The 20824-nt window shown below is 48.9% G+C and overlaps 1 protein-coding gene across 6 annotated transcripts in view; it reads left to right on the forward strand.

The window, feature by feature from the left end:
- Positions 1 to 1242: 1242 nt before the first annotated feature.
- ASCC2 (activating signal cointegrator 1 complex subunit 2) overlaps positions 1243 to 20824 on the forward strand; it is a 41611-nt gene continuing 22029 nt past the window's right edge. For 2 of the 6 annotated variants that reach the window (XR_004345373.1, XM_032602595.1), the window contains exons 1-9: positions 1243 to 1343; positions 3353 to 3390; positions 5332 to 5431; positions 11320 to 11478; positions 11844 to 12014; positions 12982 to 13111; positions 17627 to 17694; positions 18604 to 18714; positions 20027 to 20139. Coding sequence is in view for 5 of the 6 variants with exons in the window: in XM_032602595.1 (XP_032458486.1) it covers positions 5351 to 5431; positions 11320 to 11478; positions 11844 to 12014; positions 12982 to 13111; positions 17627 to 17694; positions 18604 to 18714; positions 20027 to 20139 (833 nt within the window). In the remaining variant the exon portion in view is untranslated. The remainder of the gene's footprint in view (positions 1344 to 3352; positions 3391 to 5331; positions 5432 to 11319; positions 11479 to 11843; positions 12015 to 12981; positions 13112 to 17626; positions 17695 to 18603; positions 18715 to 20026; positions 20140 to 20824) is intronic. The other 4 variants (XM_032602597.1, XM_032602598.1, XM_032602596.1 and 1 more) reach the window with 4 other exon arrangements.

Genomic DNA, 20824 nt, shown 5'->3' on the forward strand with positions numbered 1-20824 from the left:
TGGCTTTTTAATTTCATTTCGGTTGGACATATGATAGCTCAGACAAGGATGCCTCCTTTGGAAGCTCACATTCCTCATTAATCTTTTCAGGCAAAGAAGAGAAAACAAAGATGAAATAAATATCAGGGTTAGGGCTTCCCTGGTGGCGCAAGTGGTTGGGAGTCTGCCTGCCGATGCAGGGGACGCGGGTTCGTTCCCCAGTCTGGGAGGGTCCCACGTGCCGCGGACCAGCTGGGCCTGTGAGCCGTGGCTGCTGGACCTGCGCGTCCGGGGCCTCTGTTCCGCGGTGGGGGAGGCCGCAGCGGTGAGAGGTACGCATACCGCTAAAAAAAAAAAAAAAAAAAAAAATATATATATATAAGGGTTAACACTCCAACCGATAGGGAGTCTCCTTCCTTCCTTCCTCCCTTCCTCCTCTTCTTCCTTCCTTTCTCTCCATTCAATTTTTTGAGCACCTACTATGTGCTTGCTATTGTCTGTATTATTTCATTAAGTCTCCTAATGATGATGAAGTGGGTATCAATGACCCCTTTTGACAGGTGAGGAAACTGAGACATGTTTAGAGAAGTCAGGTGTCTTATTGGATGTTTTTCTCTTTTTATAGTCATGTTATTTAGCTCTAAAACTTCAGTGATATTAATACCCATCGGGAATGATGAGACCAATCCATACACTTTTGCCAGAAGTCCTATTTTAAGCTTTCTCTGTACCAAAGGCTGCCACACATTATTGTCTTCCAACCAACCACGAAGATACAAATTATATTTCCTGTGTGGCCAATGGATGTGATGCCAGAAGAAAAAAACATGGAGTTACTGGCACTTTTTTTCTGTCCCTTCCATATCATTGTATGTTCAGTTTGCCTGAAAAAATGATGCCAATAAAGGGAAGCATCCAGTGTTCTGACACAGCTTGCAGCATTCAGCTGCAGAATTCCTCCTGGACTTGAGATTATGAATGAGTAGGTTAAGGAAGAAGGTGGAAGCCTGGGATCCTAAGAACCCAGGTACCATGCTTGTTTTTTCCAAGAGGTGGAACCACACCTGCTCTCCGCCCACCTTCCATTCTCTCTGCAAAAGCAAGAAGGGAGCTAAGGGGGGACAGTGGGCGTGGTTACAGCCAGGCTGTTCCTAATGGGGGCAGAGTCTTGCGGCTGGGGGCGTGGCCCGGGCCCGGCTTCCCGGCGGCAGTTTGGCTTCGGGGGCGGGGCCGGGCCGAGGCTTCCTGTCTGCGCCTGCGGAATCGCAGTTTGACCCCGGAAGTGCCGGCGCTGTGGGAGCTGTCATCGTGGAAGGCGGCGGCTGTGGCGGCGGCGGTACAGCGCCGGCAGTGGAGCCGCCGAGGTGAGTGCGTGGCTGGACCCTGCCGGATGTGGGGCATCGGGCCTGGGAAGGGCCGCAGCCGTGCCTTACGCGGCCTCGGGCCTCCCTGCCTACACGGCAGGGTCAAGCGTTACACTGCCCGCAGGGGCCGCGAGTCGCCCCTTTCCTCCTACCCCTCCACCGACCCCCGCCCAATTAGGCCGCCAGAGCTTAGAGTCTCGGATTCGAGGATCGACCCGAGAGTGACCTTGGCCTTGGACGAGTCACGATCCTCCCACTTCACCCCGAGCTTCAGTTTCCTCAGCGTTCATTAATTCGTTCAACAAATATATGTCCAGCGCCTTTCTATGTGCCGGGCACAGATCTAGGTACTGGGGATACAAACAGAGCAAGACAGACAAGGCTCCCGCTCTCATGGAGCTTACAGTCTAATGAGCGGAGACAGTCAACGACAAATAAATGCGCTAGGTAATTAAAGATATGACAGTAACTAGGGGAGTGGATACTTTAGATAGGGTAGTCTGGTAAGGTCTCTGAGAAGAGTAATACTGAATTGAGACCAGAAGGGTGAAGACAGAAACTGAGGCAGCAGTATCCCTGGGGATGCTCCCAGGACTTACTGAAATTGGTCAATATGGGGCCTTTTCCTAATTTGTGGCATCTACTGCCCTGCTTGGCACTGAGGATGCATTGGTGGGGCACAGATATCATCATGGTCATGGTCCTTATCCTTTTGGAACTTAGAGTCCAGTCATTGCCTAGTTAATTTCTATTCATACTTGAGATGAAATCTCAAAACTTCCTTGACATCCTCTCTCCCTCAAGTTAGTTCTCTCTGTTAAATGCTGTCATAGTCCCAAGGGCCTTACCTGCATAGCATACTCACGGTGTTGAGTTTTACTTGTTTGTATGGCTGTCTGGTTCATATCTGTCTTAACCATCAAGACTGTAAACTCTATGAAGGGCAGAATCAGGTCTGTTACTTGCCCGCCTTAGGATTCTCGAGGCAGGCTTCCGTGCCTGGCACATAGTAGGTACTCAAAAACTCTTTGAATGGCCTATTAACACAGTTATTGAACACAGTTTTTGCTCTCCAATGGTTCAAAGAAGGCCTCTCCTGCACCAAGTTATTATCTTCTCTTTCTGATGGTGTCGCTCCTCTACTTAAATGACGCCTCACTGCCTTCAAATGAAAGGCCAAAATCTTCAGCATAGCATTTGAGGCTCTTTTTAACATGGCTGCATCTTTCCTATCCAACCTCTTCTCTCCACTTCTGTCACCCCCTCTCTGACCTTGTGTTTTCAGCCATCCCAAATGTCTCCCTCTTCCTTCAGAGCCACAGGCTCTGAGCCTTTACTCATGCTTGCTCTTTGCTTGGAATGTCTTTCCTTTTCATCTTTTCCTCCTATCCTTCAACAGCCAGGTTGTAAGTCATCTTCTCTGTGACATCCTTCCTTTCTCTGCTGTGCTTGTTCTGGAAATTTCCAGTTACAGCTCTAACTACACGGAATGATAGTCATTTACATGCCCAGGACCCAGAATGTATTCAGTTAGTGTTTGTCGAGTAACTGAGGAAGCCCAAAGTGCTCTGCTTATGATTGGGACTTGAATAATAACAACAAGTGAACTTTACTGAGTGCTTATTATATGCCAAGTACTATCCTGATGAATTAGTACTGGTTACTTCTCATGGCAACCCTGAGAGCTTATGAGATTATGTACTGTTATTATCCCGATTTTACAGATGAGGAAATCAAGGCTTAGAGATGTTAAGGAACTGTCTCAAGGTCTCAACATGGGTAGGATGGAGCCAGGATTTGAACCCAGGCTGTAGAACTATAAACTTTTCTTTCAACCATCACACCATCACACCAGCCTGGGTCTGAACTACCCTTACAGGCACTGGCTTGTAGTAGTAGATTTCTTCCAAAAGCAGGTGCTGTCTCTACCTGTCTAGGCCTGAACTATGGGGCCTAGAATTATAAGGGTGGAGAGCCACCTCCTCATTATGACTCTTTCCCCACCCTAGGTCCCCACACTGGACACTCCCACTACTGTCTTTGGAAGGTAAGTATGGAAAGGACTGGGCTTGTGACTTCTGCACTGGTGAGCCGACCACTGATGTTTCCAGCTGCCCTCCCAGCATCGCTGAGGGGTTAGGAAAGAAGTATTTTTAGCATCAGCACAAGAGACCCAAGTGTCCAGGCACAAGAGCTGGGCTTCAGTTTCAACTTGGCCACTCATGTATTTACCTGAGCAAATCAGGGCCCCTCTTAGGACATCTGAGCATAATAATCCTTGTCGTTCTTATCTGGGTTATTGCAAAAAGCTAGTAAGATAGTAACTTGATTAGAAGTAATGTATATACAACAGATGGTGTTATCTACATGTTGCAAAGGTGAAAGATGAAAGCTCAGACACAGGGACCATGTGTCTGATCCACTATCCACTGCGATCCTAGAGCTGGAACAAGCCTCGAGGACTAGACAGACTGGACCTCTGTCTTTGCATCCCATGTGAAGATGGATATCTTCACAGTCTTTAAAGCAGCCGCTGAAACAAGGTTCCTCATATACCAAGCTGCTTCCTACCTCCTTACCTTTGCTCCTGCCGTTTCCTCTGCCTGGGACATCCTTCTTCCCTGGCCAGTCTCCACTCTCAAGACTCAACTCAGGCTCTCCTGAGCCTTCAGGCACTCCTCTAGAAATGCTTCTCTGACAGCCACAGCCCCCACCAGCTCAAGTGCACTAGACTCAGTACAGCGAATGGTTAAGAGCCAGCATGCTTCACCAGCCACTAACTCTGAGACCTAGGGCAAGTTTCTTATCTTCTCCAAGCCTCTGTTACCTCATTGATAAAACGAAGGTAATAATAGTACCAACCTTAGAGTTGTTACGAGCATTAATACATGTAAAGCAACTTAAGGTGCATAAAGCGAGTTCATGCTGAGAAAAGCACTGAGAAGAGCACCAGCACATGAGAAGCATGTTTCCGCTGCTGCTATTGTCATCATTATTATTGGATCAGAAGCTCCCCCAGGGCAGAGACCCTGCTTTATCAGTCTGTCTTCATAACACCAGGGCCAGGCCTAATATCTGAGAGCTGGGACTCCAGTAACTCATGGCTGACCATGCCCCTCAGCTCCTCTGTGATGGTTCAGGAGGTGATGATTTCCTCATCCCAGCCTTGATATGTCTTCATGTCATCATTGAGACTGTGCTGGCCTTTTGTGGCATGTCTGAGGCCTGAGTCACTTCTGTGCCATGATTCAGCCAATACGCATGTCCTTCCGCAGGTCAGGCCAAGTTGTATTGAGAAAAGAGCATTGGATGGGAAGACAGGAGACGTGGTGTCTGCTGCTCACTGACTCTGAGGCCAGTTTTTGCCTCTCTAGAAAGGAGCTTGCTCTGGCAGTTTTCTGTGAATTCTGTTGCCCTCCCTGGTCCTTCTGTTTATCCGTGTCCTTCTTCCCTGAAGCCTAGAAAGGTTGTAAACTCTTAACTCCCTCTGCAAGTGAAGAAAGGCCCAAGGCTCCAACCCTCAAAAGACTTAAAATCTGGTTAGAGTGGTAAGAAAAGTATCCTCATATTCAATTGTTTGTGAAATATTTGATGAAGCCACCTCTGTATCAGGCCTGTGCTTGTCACAGGAAAGGTAGCAAGAGAAGGAGAGTCCAGGTACTGTCTTCACAGAGTTCACAGGCCAAGGAGGGCACGGACCTGGAGCCATAATAAAGATAATCTAGGTACTTTTAACCAGTACTTCTCAAATTGGGTGGGAATATTTCAGGAGTCACCTGGGGAGTGTTTTCCTCCTCAGCTGATAACTGCTGCTTTAGGCAAAAAAGTCACTTTGGTCTAGATTAGTAGGTACAGGAAGCAGGCCTTTGAAGCCTTTGAGGGCAGAGGTTGAAGCTTCTCTCCTGGCTCTGGGATCAGCCCCAATGCAGGCCCCTGCCCCCAGGAGCCTCTGTGTCTGCTGTCTTCTTCCCATCCATATTCCTTTCAGGAGGGGTCAATGCAGCACAATGCCAGCTCTGCCCCTGGACCAACTCCAGATTACCCACAAGGACCTGAAGACAGGGAAGCTGAGGACTTCACCAGCGCTGGTGAGCCGGTGCCTTGAGGCCGTTCAGCCTGATATTATCATTCTTGCAATTTCAGAAGCAAAAAGTAAATTCCTTCTTTATCTGTTCTAGAATGACCCAAGGGCCACAGTCTGTAATTCAGTAGTCGGGACGCTATTAGGTCCTTCCAGGCCCAGCGTAGAGTAGAAGTTTCCTTTCCGAGCAGCTTGAATTTGAGTGGTATTTTCCATGTCACCACCCCACACCTTGCCTGCAAAGCATTTCATTTTGAATCAGTCTGATGGCAGTTCTGACTCAGCCTGAGCTGGCCTAGCAGTGGGGCTGGCCCAAAGCTGGGTCTGGGGATTGGACCCTGTGGGAGGTGCTCAGGTTTCGGATGGGCCTTTTTCAGAGCTGTCCCAGCTGCTATCCACTTTGGCGGGGCACACTGATTTCAGAGGTCAGTTCTGAACGGGCTGAGAAGCACCACACACAGACCTGGCAGGGCTTGTGAGACTGAAAATTAAGGAGGCTGTGAGCATGCCGATTACCAGCTGCGGGGAGAGATTAGAGCCGCAGAGAGGTGCCAGGGTGCTGGAGAAGGAGACAGACGTGGGGACTGGAGTCCCCATACCCCCTTGCTGTTTTCCCAAGAATATGAGCTTACTTGAACAAGGTGGGAGGAAGTATTTTCTGGGAGCTTGAGTAAAATTGTGGGAAACGAGCTTGGTGTTTTATTTCCTGCTTTCTGGATGGCTTCCTATTGTTTCCTAACTACTCTCTAATAATAGTACTTAATATTTATAGAGGGGACTTCCCTGGTGGCTCAGTGGTTAAGAATCCGCCTGCCAATGCAGGGGACACGGGTTCGAGCCCTGGTCGGGGAAGATTCCACATGCCACGGAGTAACTAAGCCCGTGTGCCACAACTACTGAGCCCGTGCTCTAGAGCCCGCGAGCCACAACTGCTGAACCCAAACGCCTAGAGCCTGTGCTCCACAACAAGAGAAACCACTGCAATGAGAAGCCTGTGCACCATAACAAAGAGGAGCCCCTGCTTGCCACAATTAGAGAAAGCCCGTGCACAGCAACGAAGACCCAATGTAGCCATAAATAAATAAATAAATAAAATTTTAAAAATTTATAGAGCACTCGCTCTTGGCCAAACCTTTCACCTGGATTTATCTCATGTAAGCCGAACCACAGCCCTCTGAGTAGGCATTTTGGTTGTCCCCATTTTACAGATGAGGAAACTAAAAGTTCAGGGTCATAAAACTGGAAAATTAGGGGAGCCAGGATGGGAACACAGCTAGGCTGCCCCTAGAGCCCATACACTTAACCTTTCTGCTATAAAGCCTCGTTTCTTTTTTTATAACTTTTTTTTAAATTGAAGTAGAGTCAATGTCCAACATTATATGTTTCAGGTGTATAACATAGTGATTCACAATTTTAAAGGTTATATTCCATTTTATAGTTATAAAATGTTGGCTGTGTCCCCTGTGTTGTGCAATATATCCTTGTATTCATAATCTTTTATGTAAGGGGGTTATTGATCAGAAAATTGAGAACTGTTCTGTCCAATATGTTAGCTGTTCACCACGTGTGGTGGTTGAGCTCTTGAAATTGTGGCTAGTTCAACTGAGGAACTGGATTTTTAATTTAGTTTTAGTTCATTTAGGTTAAAATAGTCCCATGTGGTGAGAGCCTACTGTATTGGCCAGCACGGACCAGGTCTAGAGCAGTTCCGTCACTGCAGAGGTTCTGTTGGTCGGCGCTGGTGGAGACGGGTTCCTTGGGTCTGATTTCCCACCTCAGTCCTTCCCCACGTACTGGACACCTGGGCTGCTAGACTGTGGGCTCCGTGGGAGCAGGGACCGGGCCCTTCCCTTTGTTCTGGTTTTCCAGTGCCAGGCACGTAGTAGCTCTCAGGAGACATTCATTAAATGAGTCAAGGACCCTAGCCACGCTTTGTGACAGGCACTGGAGCTACAAAGAGAAAAGACATGGTTCCTGCCCTTGAGGGGAGAAAGCAGACTGGTAGTTCCCTGCAGCATGATCAGGATATGAGGGAAGGAAGTCCAGGCTGCTGATCGAGACCAGTGGGGTTTATGGGTACAGGGAGGTCTTAGGGTGGTGGGAGAGCACACACTGCCAGGGACTCCTTCCAGAAAGAGGGGGATCCTGAACTGGGTATTGAAGGGTGAATAAGCACTAGCCAGGCAGAGCAATGGGAGGAGGATGGACCTGGCAGGAGGACCTGTGTCTATTGGCCTGGACTCCTGAGAGCCTGACTCCTACACAAACCACCTGGGGTGGAAGCAGAGTTAAGGAGCCCGGCTTTGTGTTTAATGTCACACAGACTTGGCCCTGTGACTTTGGGCAAGTTACTTAACGTCTCTAAGCCTCAGGATCCAAAACAGGGTAACAGTAGAACCAGCTTTGCTGGGGTGGTTGTGAGGATTAAATGAGATGCCTGTGAATTAGCAGTGAACCTAGGACATAGTGAGCACTCAATGAAGACGGTGATGACAGCTGTGACGGTGACAGCGGCATTATGAATGGGGTGTAGGGTGGGGAGAGGGACGAGCTAAGGAAGACAGCTGTTTGATTGAGGAGCAGTCTTTTGGCTGTGCTGCAGGCCACCAGAAGCTCCTGAAAGATTGTCCTCAGAGATGTACCTGCCCTGTATTTGTCTCTTTAGTCCCAACTTGGGAGAAGAAGATCTCCAGCAAAGGGACAGCCATCATGCTGCCTCTGCAGAGTGATAGCTGAAGCTAATGTTTATTGAGTAGTTACCGTGCAGGTGCACATACCTACTATTGAAGATCCAAAAGAAATCAAGTCTTGGGCCAAAGTGGGTGAATGGGCTCTTGAGAAAGACAAGACTCGTATAAGTGGAGCATTTGGAGAACAGTCCAAAATAGTTTCTTATCAGGATAAACAGAGCAGAAGTTTGATGGGCAGAGAATGTTCAGAAAGCTTCATGCAGCAAGTGGGACCTAAGCCAGGCCTGAAGAGTGGAAGATACAGTTGGAGCCTGCTGCTCCTTGCCCTGGAATCTTCCATGCCCACTACTCATTTTTTTTTTTTTTTCTTTTTCAGCTGCACCATGCGGCATGTGGGATCTTAGTTCCCTGACCAGGGATCGAATCCGTGCCCCCTGCATTGGGAGCATGGAGTCTTAACCACTGGACCACCAGGGAAGTCCCCCAATGGCCCCTACTCTTGAGCGTGGCATTGAAGGTCCTTCAGAGACCCTGACAGGATCTGGTCCTTCATTACCTCCATGCATTCCTTTGTTCAATCAGCAAATGTACATGGAGAGTCTGCTCGATGCCAGGCACTGTTCTAGGGGTTGGGACTGCTGTGGTGAGCAAGACTCAGACTCCCTCCAGAGACCTGCAGGGTAGTGGGGGAGAAGGAGAAGGCAGGCCCTCCCTTTTATATCACTTTATTGAGGTATCATTGGAGGACAATAAACTGCATGTATTTATTTAAAGTATACGATCTGATTGGTTTTGACATCTGCATACACCCATGAAACGATCACCATAATCAAGATAATGAACATTTCTGGACTTCATGGTGGTCCAGTAGTTAAGACTCTGCACTTCCACTGCAGGGGGTACGGGTTCGATCCCTGGTACCCCTGGTCGGGGAAGTTCCACATGCTGTGTGGTGCGGCCAGAGAAAAAAAGATAATGAACATTTCTACTACTCCCGAAAGTGTCCTGGTGCCCCCCCTATAATCTATCCCTTCCTCTGTCCCCTTCCACAGCAACCACGGATCTGCAAGCACTTCTGATACAGTTTAACAAGTGCTACAGTCGGGGAAGCATAGAGTGCAGGTGCTGGGGAGCCCAGGTGAAACCCCTAACCTAGTCAGGGTGGGACTTGGGAGACTTCCTGGAGGAGGTGAGGTCAGAACTGGGGTGAGATGGATGAACAGTGAGACCAGGGTGACACGTGGTACCTTAGGTCATTTAGTAGGTCTGCAGTGTCAGGTTTGGTTCAAATCCTGCCTCAATTGCTTCCTTAGCCCTGTGACCTTGGCAAAGTTGCTGAATCTGACTGAGTCTTAGTTTCCTCCTCTGTAAAATGGGGAGAATACTGTCTCCCTTTGAAATAGTTGTTCTAGGTAAAAAAGAAATGGGCTGGGGGACAGGCCTACTCAGCAGCCGGCACAGGGCAGGTCCTCCGTGAGTGACGGCTTTTATTATCCTTCCAGCATCTCTCCCTCCAAATCCATCTCCTACTGCCTGGTGCAATCTGTACCCTTTTTTAAAAAAAAAATGGCCCATTTTTATGCCTCCATAAAAATACTGTGTTCTCCACCTAAAAATCCTTTTCATCCTCCAAGGGCCAGCTCAGATGCTGCCGGCCCTGGGAAGTGGCCCCTCGTCCTCCAGGCGCAGTTAATCACCTGTTGCCCTCTCACAGTCTCTCTGCCGGGTTTGAGCTGTCTGTGTTGTGCTCATTTGATAGCTTAGATGTGCATCTTCCCCTCTGCAGAGGATGCCTTTCTTCATGTGTGCAGCAGGGTGTCAGTAAATGTGTAGGATTGTAGGGAGGTAGACTCTCAGGGGTGTGTGTATGTGTATGTCTGTTGGGTGAGTGGGGTGAGTAGCCTGGCCTGAGAAGTGACCCAAGAGGTGAGATGTCAACAGACAAAGGCAGGAGGGGAACTCGAAAACCAAGGAGATGAAATTAGGGCCTAGAGAGTAGTTTTGAATTTGTTTCAGGCAGCAGGATTCCTTTTGTATAAATTATGATTTAAATGGGAGGGGTCCTGAAGACCCACCTGGCAGGTGACCCCCAAGGAATCCTGCGGGACTCAAAGACTCCACAGTTTGCAAACTTGTGTTAGGCAGTTGGGAGGTGTAGGTGGTTCTCGAGGAGACTGACAAATCAGCTGTGGTTTTCCTGTGCCCCCTGGATTGACAGACCTGGAAGTGGGTGGATTGTGGTTGATAATAGCTGAGACGCAGCCCAGCCTTCTTCCTGTTATCACCTCCCCCCCTCCCCAAGAGAAAGCAGCCCTTATGTAGTCAGAGGAGAAAACTGAGCTCATCTTCTCTTCTTTATGGTGAACAAAGTAAGATTTGTTCATGGCAAGGTAAGGGTTGGAAGAGAGAACTTGTGATGCTAAGCTGAGACCTGCAATTACCTGATTAGCATCTTTAAAAAAAATACTGAGGTTTTTTTTCTGATTATACAAAGGGTATAGCACAGTGATATGTACAGTATGATACTGTTTGTGTCAGAAAGATGAAAATGGGTCCAAAGAAATGCCTCATATGGGCACATTTTAATGTAAATACTTAGAAAAGGTCTGTGAGGATGCTCAGGGAATGGTGAGGGGTTACCTCTGGGTTGACACAGGGGCTGGGGGTATGGGCCAGGCAACTCACCTTTCTGTACTATTGTGAGTTTTTGAAAGAAAGGATGCTCAAGCCTCACTTGTATGATTTAAAAAATAATTTAAAAAATAATACATGTTCTTTTTTTTCATGGGAAAGTATAGTCAAGTCATAATCCCTTCCACTAGAGATAGCCACTGTGAGCTTTGGGGGGTTGCCCCCCCCCACACACACTTTAAAAAAAAATCTGTACCAGTGTGTGAATGTGTTAAATATGTGTACTTTTTTTTTTACTCCCCAAACTGGTTATATAAAATAGAGAGGTTTGTGTCCTGCTTTTTCTTCCCTTAACCTTTCCCCATGTCATTAAATATTCTCCAAAAAACATGGTATTTAATGCCCGCCTGGTGTTCCCTGGCTGCAACCAAGCCCCCTTTGTCAGAGACACTCAGTTCTTTATGCCTGAGGGTCACTGGTTGGTACAGCCCAGTGTTGTCATTGCTGTGGGTTGGCAAATGGGCCCTCACTGACTAACCTCTGCCACGTTAACACGTGGTTTTTGGATCCGTAGCACCCCGAGCAGAAGGCAGACCGGTATTTTGTGTTATACAAACCGCCCCCTAAAGACAACATTCCCGCCCTAGTGGAGGAGTACCTGGAACGCGCCACCTTCGTAGCCAATGACCTCGACTGGCTCCTGGCCCTGCCTCACGATAAATTCTGGTGCCAGGTAACATTCTATCAAAATTCACGCTAAGACAAAGCACATGACATGCCATTGGTTGGGTGCTCTTGTTTTTCTCTCCCAGGAGATGCTTTTTTTCTCTACTTCTTACACTGGATCCTTAACAGCAAATTGTGGTTTGGATTGCTCTGACTTGTATCACAGTCTTAGTGATGTTTACACAACGCCTTCCAACACGTCATTTTTAGAAACTCGTGTTTAGCCCTCGGCTCATTTATACCTCTTCGGTCCCTTGGGGTTGGAGTGTTTGCCACAGGCCAGGGCTGATGGGCCGTGAGCCCTGCACAGTCCACCCACACGCCCTTGGGCCTCAGTGACGAGCCCTTGCTGTCCTCTGTCGCCTGGCTTAGGTTGTCTTCGACGAGACTCTGCAGAAGTGCCTGGACTCCTACCTGCACTATGTCCCCCGAAAGTTCGACGAGTGGGTGGCCCCGGCCCCTGAGGTCGTTGACATGGAGAAGCGCCTCCACCGAAGTGTTTTTCTCACCTTCCTTCGCATGTCCACTCACAAGGAATCCAAAGTAAGCCCCGGATCCCGTGACAGGTCACCACCGCCACCTGACACCTCTGTGCCAGGCTCTCAGCCCTGGGAAGGAAGGCTCTGGAAGTATCATGTTTCCTCTGTCTCCCCTCTGCTTTTATTCCCACCATTGGGGAAGAAATCTGTGCCACCTCCCTTATCCTCTAAGTCACCGGGTCGCCTGCGTTACACCCAATGTTTTCATCGATGGGGAGCCGAAGGCCCTGTGCCAGGTGGCGCGTGACTATGCCCTCCTTGTGCGTCAGAGGGCGAATACATTGGTTCTAAGTTTTTAGAGGAACTCGTATGTGCTTTTTAAAAACCTTTACTTTTTTCCCCCTGATTTTAAAAATAATAATGCTGTCTCTAAACAACTCAAACATAACAGAAATATTTTGTAGATTATGAAAGTCACCCACAAAACTCCCTCCCCTCAAAATGACCACTGTCAAGGTGCATGTTCCTTCAGGAAACTTTTTTCCTTTCAATGTGTGTGTGTGTGTGCGCACATGTTTATTTTAAAAATAGTATCTTGCTTTTTTGTTTTTTTAACTTGTTACATGGAAATTTTCAAATATACACAAAAGTATAATGACTCCCACGTACCCATTACCTGGGTTCAACAGGTATAGACATCTTGTTTGCTCCCTCCCCCTGAGTTTTCTGTTTTTCTTGGAGTATTTTAAACAATCCCAGACATCATGGTGATTTACACATAAATATTTTAGAATGATTCCCCAGCTGATGGTTTTATAGTGAGCTTTTGCTTCTGTTTACATTAAGATGAAGTGTGACCACTGCTCCAGGTCAGTCCATGAGGCTCAGACATGTCTGCGGTGTGGACAGAGCTTCTTCTGTTAGCCAGGCCCCTGCTGATGGACCTGAAGGTGGTTTCTTGTGAGCTTGCTATTACCCTGCAATGCACATGTTTTTGGAAGGTCTCTCATGCTTTCTGCACTGTTCCTTAGGATCACTTCATTTCCCCCTCTGCTTTTGGAGAAATCCTCTACAACAACTTCCTGTTTGACATCCCAAAGATCCTGGACCTCTGCGTGCTCTTTGGAAAAGGCAACTCCCCGCTGCTGCAGAAGATGATAGGTGAGTAGGGCCTGGGGGCGGCAGGGCGGGGGGGCACAGAGGTGGCCCCCAAATTCCAAAGGCGGGCGCCTGGATGAGCAGAGCAGTGGGTGGTGCTTGGAAATGTCTTAGTGGACGTGTGTGTCAACTCTGAAAGAAGTGACTGAGTGGCGGTGGGGGAGTGGAGACAAAAATGGGCATCACGCAGCTGCTCCAGGATCTTGGAGTCAGCATTAGGCCATGTGTCAAACAATCGAAGGAGTCGGGGAGTTTGCTTCGGCGATGAGGCGATGAGAGTAAGAACGGTGGCGACAGCTAATGGTTATTTGAGTGCTCACTGGCGACTCTGCGGATGCGCCTCATATGTCATCTCAGTTGATCCTCCCAGTCGCCCTGTGATGTCAATGGTGTCATCATCCCCATTTACAGTTAAGGAAACTGAGGTTATATGTAAGGGACTTGCCTGAGAGGCCGTGACTAACGAGTAGCCAGGCTGGGATTTACGTCACTTGGGCCTGACTCTCAAGCTCTCACCCTTGGCCACTCCCTGCCTCAGGGGTGATGGGGCTGCCTCAGAAATGTCGAGATTTGCATTGCTGCTGAGAACAGATGGGGGCAGAGTTCAGGGAGGACCCTTTGGGCTTGTGAAGGGAACAGACGTCAGTAGTTGGATCCCATCAGGAGGCCATAGGTTGGAAGGTTCACTCAGAGCCGGAAGCTTTGTTGGGAAGTTACAGAGGAACAGTGCCACAGTGGACTTGTTTTTGAATAGCCACTCATGGCATTGGACTGGCATGGAGAGCTACTCACCCTGGACACCCCTGTCAGCACTCCTCACCCTGAGATTATAGGATAGAGACTTCCAAATGCCCAGTTACAGAGCTCAGTTATCCCTAGAAATGTCTTCTTCCCTTCCTTCCTACCTCCCCACTGCAATAATAAAGGTAATATATGTTCATTTAGAAAATTTTGAAAGAATATAAAGTGTAAAGAAACAGGAAAGCAATTACTAAATTCCTGCAACCAGAGACAATGATTTGGTGATTATTCCCTTCTAGTCTTTTCTCTTTGTATTTTTTTTAAAACATATTAGAGCATAATGTGTATGAAATTTCACATCCAGCTTTTCATTGGAACGACCTCTGGTTTCTCATTCAAATCTAATTATTGCCTGATCATCAGTTACTTTCTTTTATTTTCCCCGGGAAAGACCCTTAATAATTATACTCTAGACAGAGGTTGGGATGAGTGCACAAAAGCAGGCATGATTAGCTAGAGAAACAATTATTAGGCCGGTTTGGTTGGAGTGGAGCATTCTGGGAGGGCAGCACAGGAGCCAGGGGAGGAAGCTGGGGCCAGATCAAGGAGGGCTCCACGCCAGGCTTTGGCACTTGGGGAGCAGTATCGCTTGGTGGCTAAGAAGGCAGGTTCTAGAGTTGAATTGCCCAATCCACAGCTCTAGTCCCAGCTGTGTCACCTTGACCAAGTTAGTTAGCCACTCTAAGCCTGAGTTTTCTCACTTGAAGAAAGGGAAGACCAACTTATAGTATGGTTGTGGGGATTGAATATGAGGTGGTGCTCAGCACAGAGCCTGGCACGTTACAGGCACTTGGTAAGTGCGAGCTCTTACTGTGACGAGGCTGTGCGAGCCTCTAGGAGCTTGGAGCATCTAGGAGCTTGGAGCAGGGTGGGGAGCCATCTGGCGACAAGGTTAATCTGGCAGCATGCAGGTGGGGAGGGTGGTGATGGGAGCCCATGGAGGGGGCCAGGGCTTCAGCGTGGGTTTGAATGTGAGAGCCTGCTTGGGCTGCTGGAGCAGAAAAGGACACATCTGGGAGTAAAGCGGGACTTAGTGAGGTCAGCTGGAGGGAGGAGTCTTAACGAATCTGGAGAAAACGTGAGGTGGGGGAGCAGGTTGTAAGTAGAGGCAAGGGCAGCATTAGGTCCGTGGGCTGTAGACGGCTGTGAGGGTCCAGGCAGAGATGCTGTCTGGCTGCATTTCCAGACAAGCAAGGGTGGTGTGAGAGAGCTCCGCCTGTTGCCAGGGTTCCTAATCTTTTAGGTCACTGACTCCTTTGAGAATCAGAAGAAAGCTTGTCTCTAGGAAAACATACCCCCTCATAGAGTTTGAGCTGTTTTAGAATATTCTCATCCCTAGATTGAGAACCCTAAATTGGCTTATTAGGGAGAGCCCTTTCTTTGGCTCACAGAGGCTGGTTCACAGAAAAGAGGGCAGGATCAGGTATCAGGAGCCCCTCATATTGTGTGTGTGTGTCTGTCTGTCTGGCTCTCCGTCTGCAGGCCCCTTCTCCATACCCTTCAACATGCACGCTTACGCGCGCGCGCGCTCACTCTCTCACACACACACACACACACACACACACACACACACACACACACACACACACACTAGCTCTCTTTCCAACCCTTGAGCAGAAGACATGAGACACAGCAAGGGGCAGCCTCCACTTTCTCCACCACAGAAGCTCTTGAGCAAAGCAGATCAGCTGGAAGAGGGTTGACAAAGGAGACAAGGGGGGAGCAAGGGAACTGGCCAACTGTCCTTTGGGCAGAAGCCCAGTCCTTGCCCTGTCCCTGCCTCCTGCTTTTTTTTTCAACCTTAAGGCTGGTGTTGTGAATCAGCAAGTGTAACTGTGAAAGCAGGGCCCTTCAGTTAGACTCTCTTGGAGCTGCTTTGCCAGAGCAGGAGTATATGAGGCCTTGGCCCTGTGGAGGACAACACTGATCTGTTTGACAATACCTTGCATCCACCCTGGGTTTCTGAACTGCTTCAGTCTGAGAAGGGATATTTCAAGGGAGGCCATTCCTGTCCCTTCTTTTTAAATTATTTCTTTAAGAGATCAAAAGTCAGATCTTCAATGTCATTGGAATCAGATAAAGGAGAAGGAGACTCCAAAGACCCCAAGGGTAGATTGTGAAATGTGATCTATTTTGATGCTTATAAAATATCCCTGTTACTCAGGCCTAAGCATGGGAAGGATTATGAAAGAGTGCCTTCCCCTGTTCCCAGTGGTCCAGGAGTGGTGAGGACCACTGTGTGGCCTGGGAATTATGGGAGGAGACCTGCTCCTGATGCCTGGGTCAGGAGACTCTGCCTGGAGAGGGTGACATCTGCCTTATGGTAGACTTAGCTCTGGGAGGTCACTGCAGGCAGAGGGAGGGGACAGGGCTCGTTGTGTGAGGTTGAGGATGGTGTGAGGGAAGAATGCAATTCGAGGGATGGGAAGAGGGTGGCCGGAGATGCCAGCAGAAGCCAGATCTTACAGGCCCTTTGTGCCGTGGTCAGGAGTTCAAACTTGCCCCTGAGGATATTGCTAGGAGGGTTTTATGAGGAAGAGCAGAGGTGGGTGGGGAGACAGCTCAGTCGCTCCCCGCCTGTCAGGAGCAGGTGGGCACAGAAGGTCAGGGAGTACCTTCACAGGTTGAGGGGTCAGATGGGAGGTGCTGAGGAAGCTCCTGCTGGTAAAACTCAGCTTTCTGGAATCAAGGAATGAAGCGGCCTCCAGGAAGGTGTTTACAGAAAGTCCAGCCACCTAGTGACTTGCTTACTCACCCAGCCCCATCTGGCCTTTGATCTCATTCATTTTCAAATCATCCAGGATAGAGTGAGGGCTGCAGGGTTATCATTAAGGCAACCGAGGACAGACCTGCCCAAAGACAGAGGACACCTAGAGGTCAGAGCACCCTGACAGTCAGCCAGCCTTAGGTCCTGGGACGAGGAACCCAGGCCTCTTCTGAAGGGCAGTGGCATTTTGCATCATGTCCCCCAGCTAGCTGTGATCCTCCTTCCCTCCCCCCTTCCCCCACCCATTTGGGCAGCCAGGACAATTGGTTTCTGTTCCAGTTACCATATGCTCTAACCTCCACACTCACAGCAGCAGCACTTGGAGGATAGTGAACACTTGGAGAGGGGCTTCATTTTATAGGAATAAGTGCAAATGTGCCGTAAATCTATCTCCAGGTCCCTGGCAGGCCTCTCACCTTGGAGTAGGGATTAGTATGGCTAGCAGATTCAAAAGCAGAGGGTAAGAGAATTTCTAGAGAAATTTCTCCCTAGAATCTCCTCACATTACTAGAGGCATGGCCTGGCAAAACTCCTGGATTGTAGCACCCAGGTTTCTTGAGCAGAGTGATCCTGTCTCCTAATTTTCCTGGATGACTAGCTCCTATTTACAAAGCTAGTGTTGTCATACAAAGCACAGTGCCCAAGTGTGATCATTCCCTGGGGATGGTAGGGTGAGCTGGTTAGACCAGGGAGGGTCTTTTACGTAATTCGCTGGGCAGAGGTGCTTAAAAGGTTAACTTGTACTGAGCAAGGTCCCTCCCTCACCCTGGGGAAGTTTCTAGGCTGGGCCAAAGCTCTGTGCCAGCGGGGCCCGGGGCCAGGACTGCTTTAGTGCAGGCAGGCTTAGGAAAGGGGAGAAAGGTCACAGAACATGCTGGCAACCATTTGTACTGTGTCCTCTCCACCCCTACTGTCTTTTCCCAATTCCTACCTTTCTCTTCTCTTTTCAGGAAACATCTTTCTCCAACAGCCAAGTTACTATAATGACCTGGATGAAACCATGCCCACCATCCTTCAGGTACTGACTGGCTCTCAGCCCTGCCCAGGGGAGGCAGAGCCTTTCTCTTACCTGCTAATGTTTCTCAACTTTCCTGGAAGAGTCTGGGAGAAATCCCCCCCACCCACCACCCCAGATTCACCTCCAGACTGTCACTGTGTTGCACCCCTCACCTCGCTCCTTTGAATTCACCCTTTCCTCTCTTGAACAGGACTGAAATCTAAGGGCTCTCCAGCACTCATACAGAAAGAGCTTGGGGTGCATTTTGTGTTGTTTGTCAACAGCCATCTACCTCTAAGGATACCCCTGTACGTTTCTCAAAGCAGATGAAATAATGTTCATTGTAGAAAATTTGGAAAATTTTCAAAAAAGAACAAAAAAACAGAAAGAGGGAGATTAATCTCCCTCCGTAATCCCACCAAGAGATAACCACTGTTCACAGTAACTCTTAGAATTTTACATGCTAGCATACTTAAAATATAGCACCATCAGTTAAATACTTACATTATTTTATGATGGGCTCTGTTTTCCCCTCACTGTTGATTTGTCTTTTATTTCAATATAGTTCCCATAAATTGCCATCTCCAGGGGATCCAAAAACATATGTTACTGACTGTAACTCTTAAATATTCATCACCATACACTTGTCCAGTCTATCCAGGTAATATCCAGAGGATTTACATACATTTTGTCATTTTAATCCTCACCACAATCCTTCAGGAAGGATGCCCCCATTATTCCACTTTGACACAGATTCCACTCTGACCCCGCTCTCTGAGAAGGTCACTGTCTCAGCTGGTGTCCCAGGAACGCTGGCATATATTCTAAAGATTCCACAGCAGTTTTCAGATCACCAGTCCCTAGCTGCAGGATGGGGGTCTAGCTGCTGGCTCGACAGGATGTGGGAGAGTCATCTCTTGTGTTTCACAGGTCTTCAGCAATATCCTCCAGCATTGTGGTTTGCAAGGGGACGGGGCCTGCGCCACACCCCAGAAGCTTGAGGAGAGAGGCCGGCTGACCCCCAGCGACATGCCTCTCCTGGTGAGGTTGCCCTTCAGCCCAGCTTCTTTCTGGCCAGTAGAAGGCCCAGCAGCTTCTTCCCCTGCTCACAGCCCTTTACCCCAACCCCACCAGCAGCTGTTCCCATCACACAGGTTTAGAGCGTTTCAGCAGGCCTTTTCACTGGGAGCTTCATTTATGGAGTAGCGGAGGGAACAGGATGGAGGTTTAGTCTTCACATAGTTCAGGTGGACAGGTTCCTGGGTGCATTATTCATTGAGCCTTTCATCCACCGCGCCGCTTTGCGTGGAGGAGCCCCTAGCACGTGCCAGGCCCCAGGCTGCGCTGTGAAGGTGAAGCAGTGAGCAGAAGCAGACATGGCGCCTGCTTTCATGGAACTCAGAATCTAATGGGGATGCCAGATGGGAGGTAAATGTTTAAGGAACCTGGACGTGCGTCTGGCCCTGTGTTAAGCACCAGAGTTAGAGGAGGAACGAAACAGCTGTGAGCTGCCCTCCTGGAGCTTGCGATCTCGTGGGAGAACAGGCCTTAAACAAGTGTTTCAGAAAAGAGCACACCGAGTGCTGTGGGAGCAGGGCATGTTACCCCTCTGAACCGCAGAGAAGTCTCTACAGATAAGTCTCCTCATCTGTAAAATGGAGATCCCAGCCTGCTTGTTAGCGTCATCGTGAGAATCAGAGAAGCCTATAAGGATGCACTCCCTGTTCTGTACAGGCACTTCAAACTCTAAGGAAAGTAGGGTGGGCTACTCTTGTCCTCACTGGGATGTACTTTCTGTGCAGGACCTCAGGCGCTGTCTTCAGATTCAGGGATGGGTTCTCCTTCAACTTCCAAGAGAGAATCGTATTAGCCCAGGGGACCTTCCTGGCAGTCCAGTGGTTAAGACTTTGCCTTCCAGTGCAGGGGGTGCGTGTTCGATCCCTGGTTGGGGAGCTAAGATCCCACATATGCCTTGCGGCCAAAAAACCAAAACAAAGCAGAAGCAATATTGTAACAAATTCAATAAAGACTTTTAAAATGGTACACATCAAAAAATATATATATATTTAATTTAAAAAAAGAGAGAGAGAGAGAATCGTATTAGCCCAGAGCTAGAAGTCACCCTAGAGATCCCCGGCTGTGCATCTGTTGGAATTACAGTAGCAAGACCCAAGGCTTGGGTTGAGCTCCCCAGATCGTCCTTCTAGAGATGGACAAGCCAGTCTTTGCCCGGGACCTCCAGTGTTCACCTGCCTGTTAGGGATCCCCGGCTTTGTCAGCCTTGTCTCAGACCCTCTACAGAGTTGTCCCTGGGGGCGGAGGAGAATAATGCAGTGTTTTCCTTTGGCGACAGGAATTAAAGGACATCGTTCTCTACCTTTGTGATACCTGCACCACACTCTGGGCCTTTCTGGATATCTTCCCTTTGGCTTGCCCAACCTTCCAGAAACACGACTTCTGTTACAGGTACAGAGGTAGTTCTGGCTGTTGAAGTCAAGGTTGGAGTTCACATCTTCGTTCAGCAAGTATTTATTGGGTGCTTAGGATGCACCAGGCCCTCTTCCAGCTCCTGCCTGTGTGGAGGCTGCATTTGAGAAGCACTGCTATTTGGGGCTAAAAACAGGGGAGGGGAGGAAGAAAAACACCAACCCAAGAGTCAGGCAGTTTCAATTCAGTCCCGTTTTGTTTCAGAGCCCCTGTCACAGGCAGGCACAGGGAGTGACAGATGTTAAGGAGCGGGCTGAGGACTTCAATCTCCAGCCCAGGGAAGAGCACACGTGAGGATGTGAGCAGATGTGCGCCCATGTGGCGCCAGCAGTTGGGGCCGAATTATGAACACAGACGAGGGAGCAAAGTTCTATCTGGTGAAATAAGAGAAGGTTTCAGGGCGACCCTTAAATGAGGTCTTAAGAATGAACAGCAACCTTCCAGGCAGAGAAAGGTTTCCATGGCCGGAAGCGCATTCAGGCTGGCAGAGTGAAGCCTGCGGAGGCCCAGCGTGTGTTCCGGGGAGAACGGGAGTGGAGTGTGACACGAGGGGCGGGTGTGGGCGTGGGGAGCAGGTGACAACCAGAGAGGGCTCCAGGGAAGTCAGACTTGGTTTGATGTGTGCTGGCAGGGAGTGGGGCCTTTATTGTGCAGGCAGGAGGGA

Source organism: Phocoena sinus, chromosome 14 (genome assembly GCF_008692025.1).
Source record: "Phocoena sinus isolate mPhoSin1 chromosome 14, mPhoSin1.pri, whole genome shotgun sequence".
NCBI classification, from domain to species: domain Eukaryota; kingdom Metazoa; phylum Chordata; class Mammalia; order Artiodactyla; family Phocoenidae; genus Phocoena; species Phocoena sinus.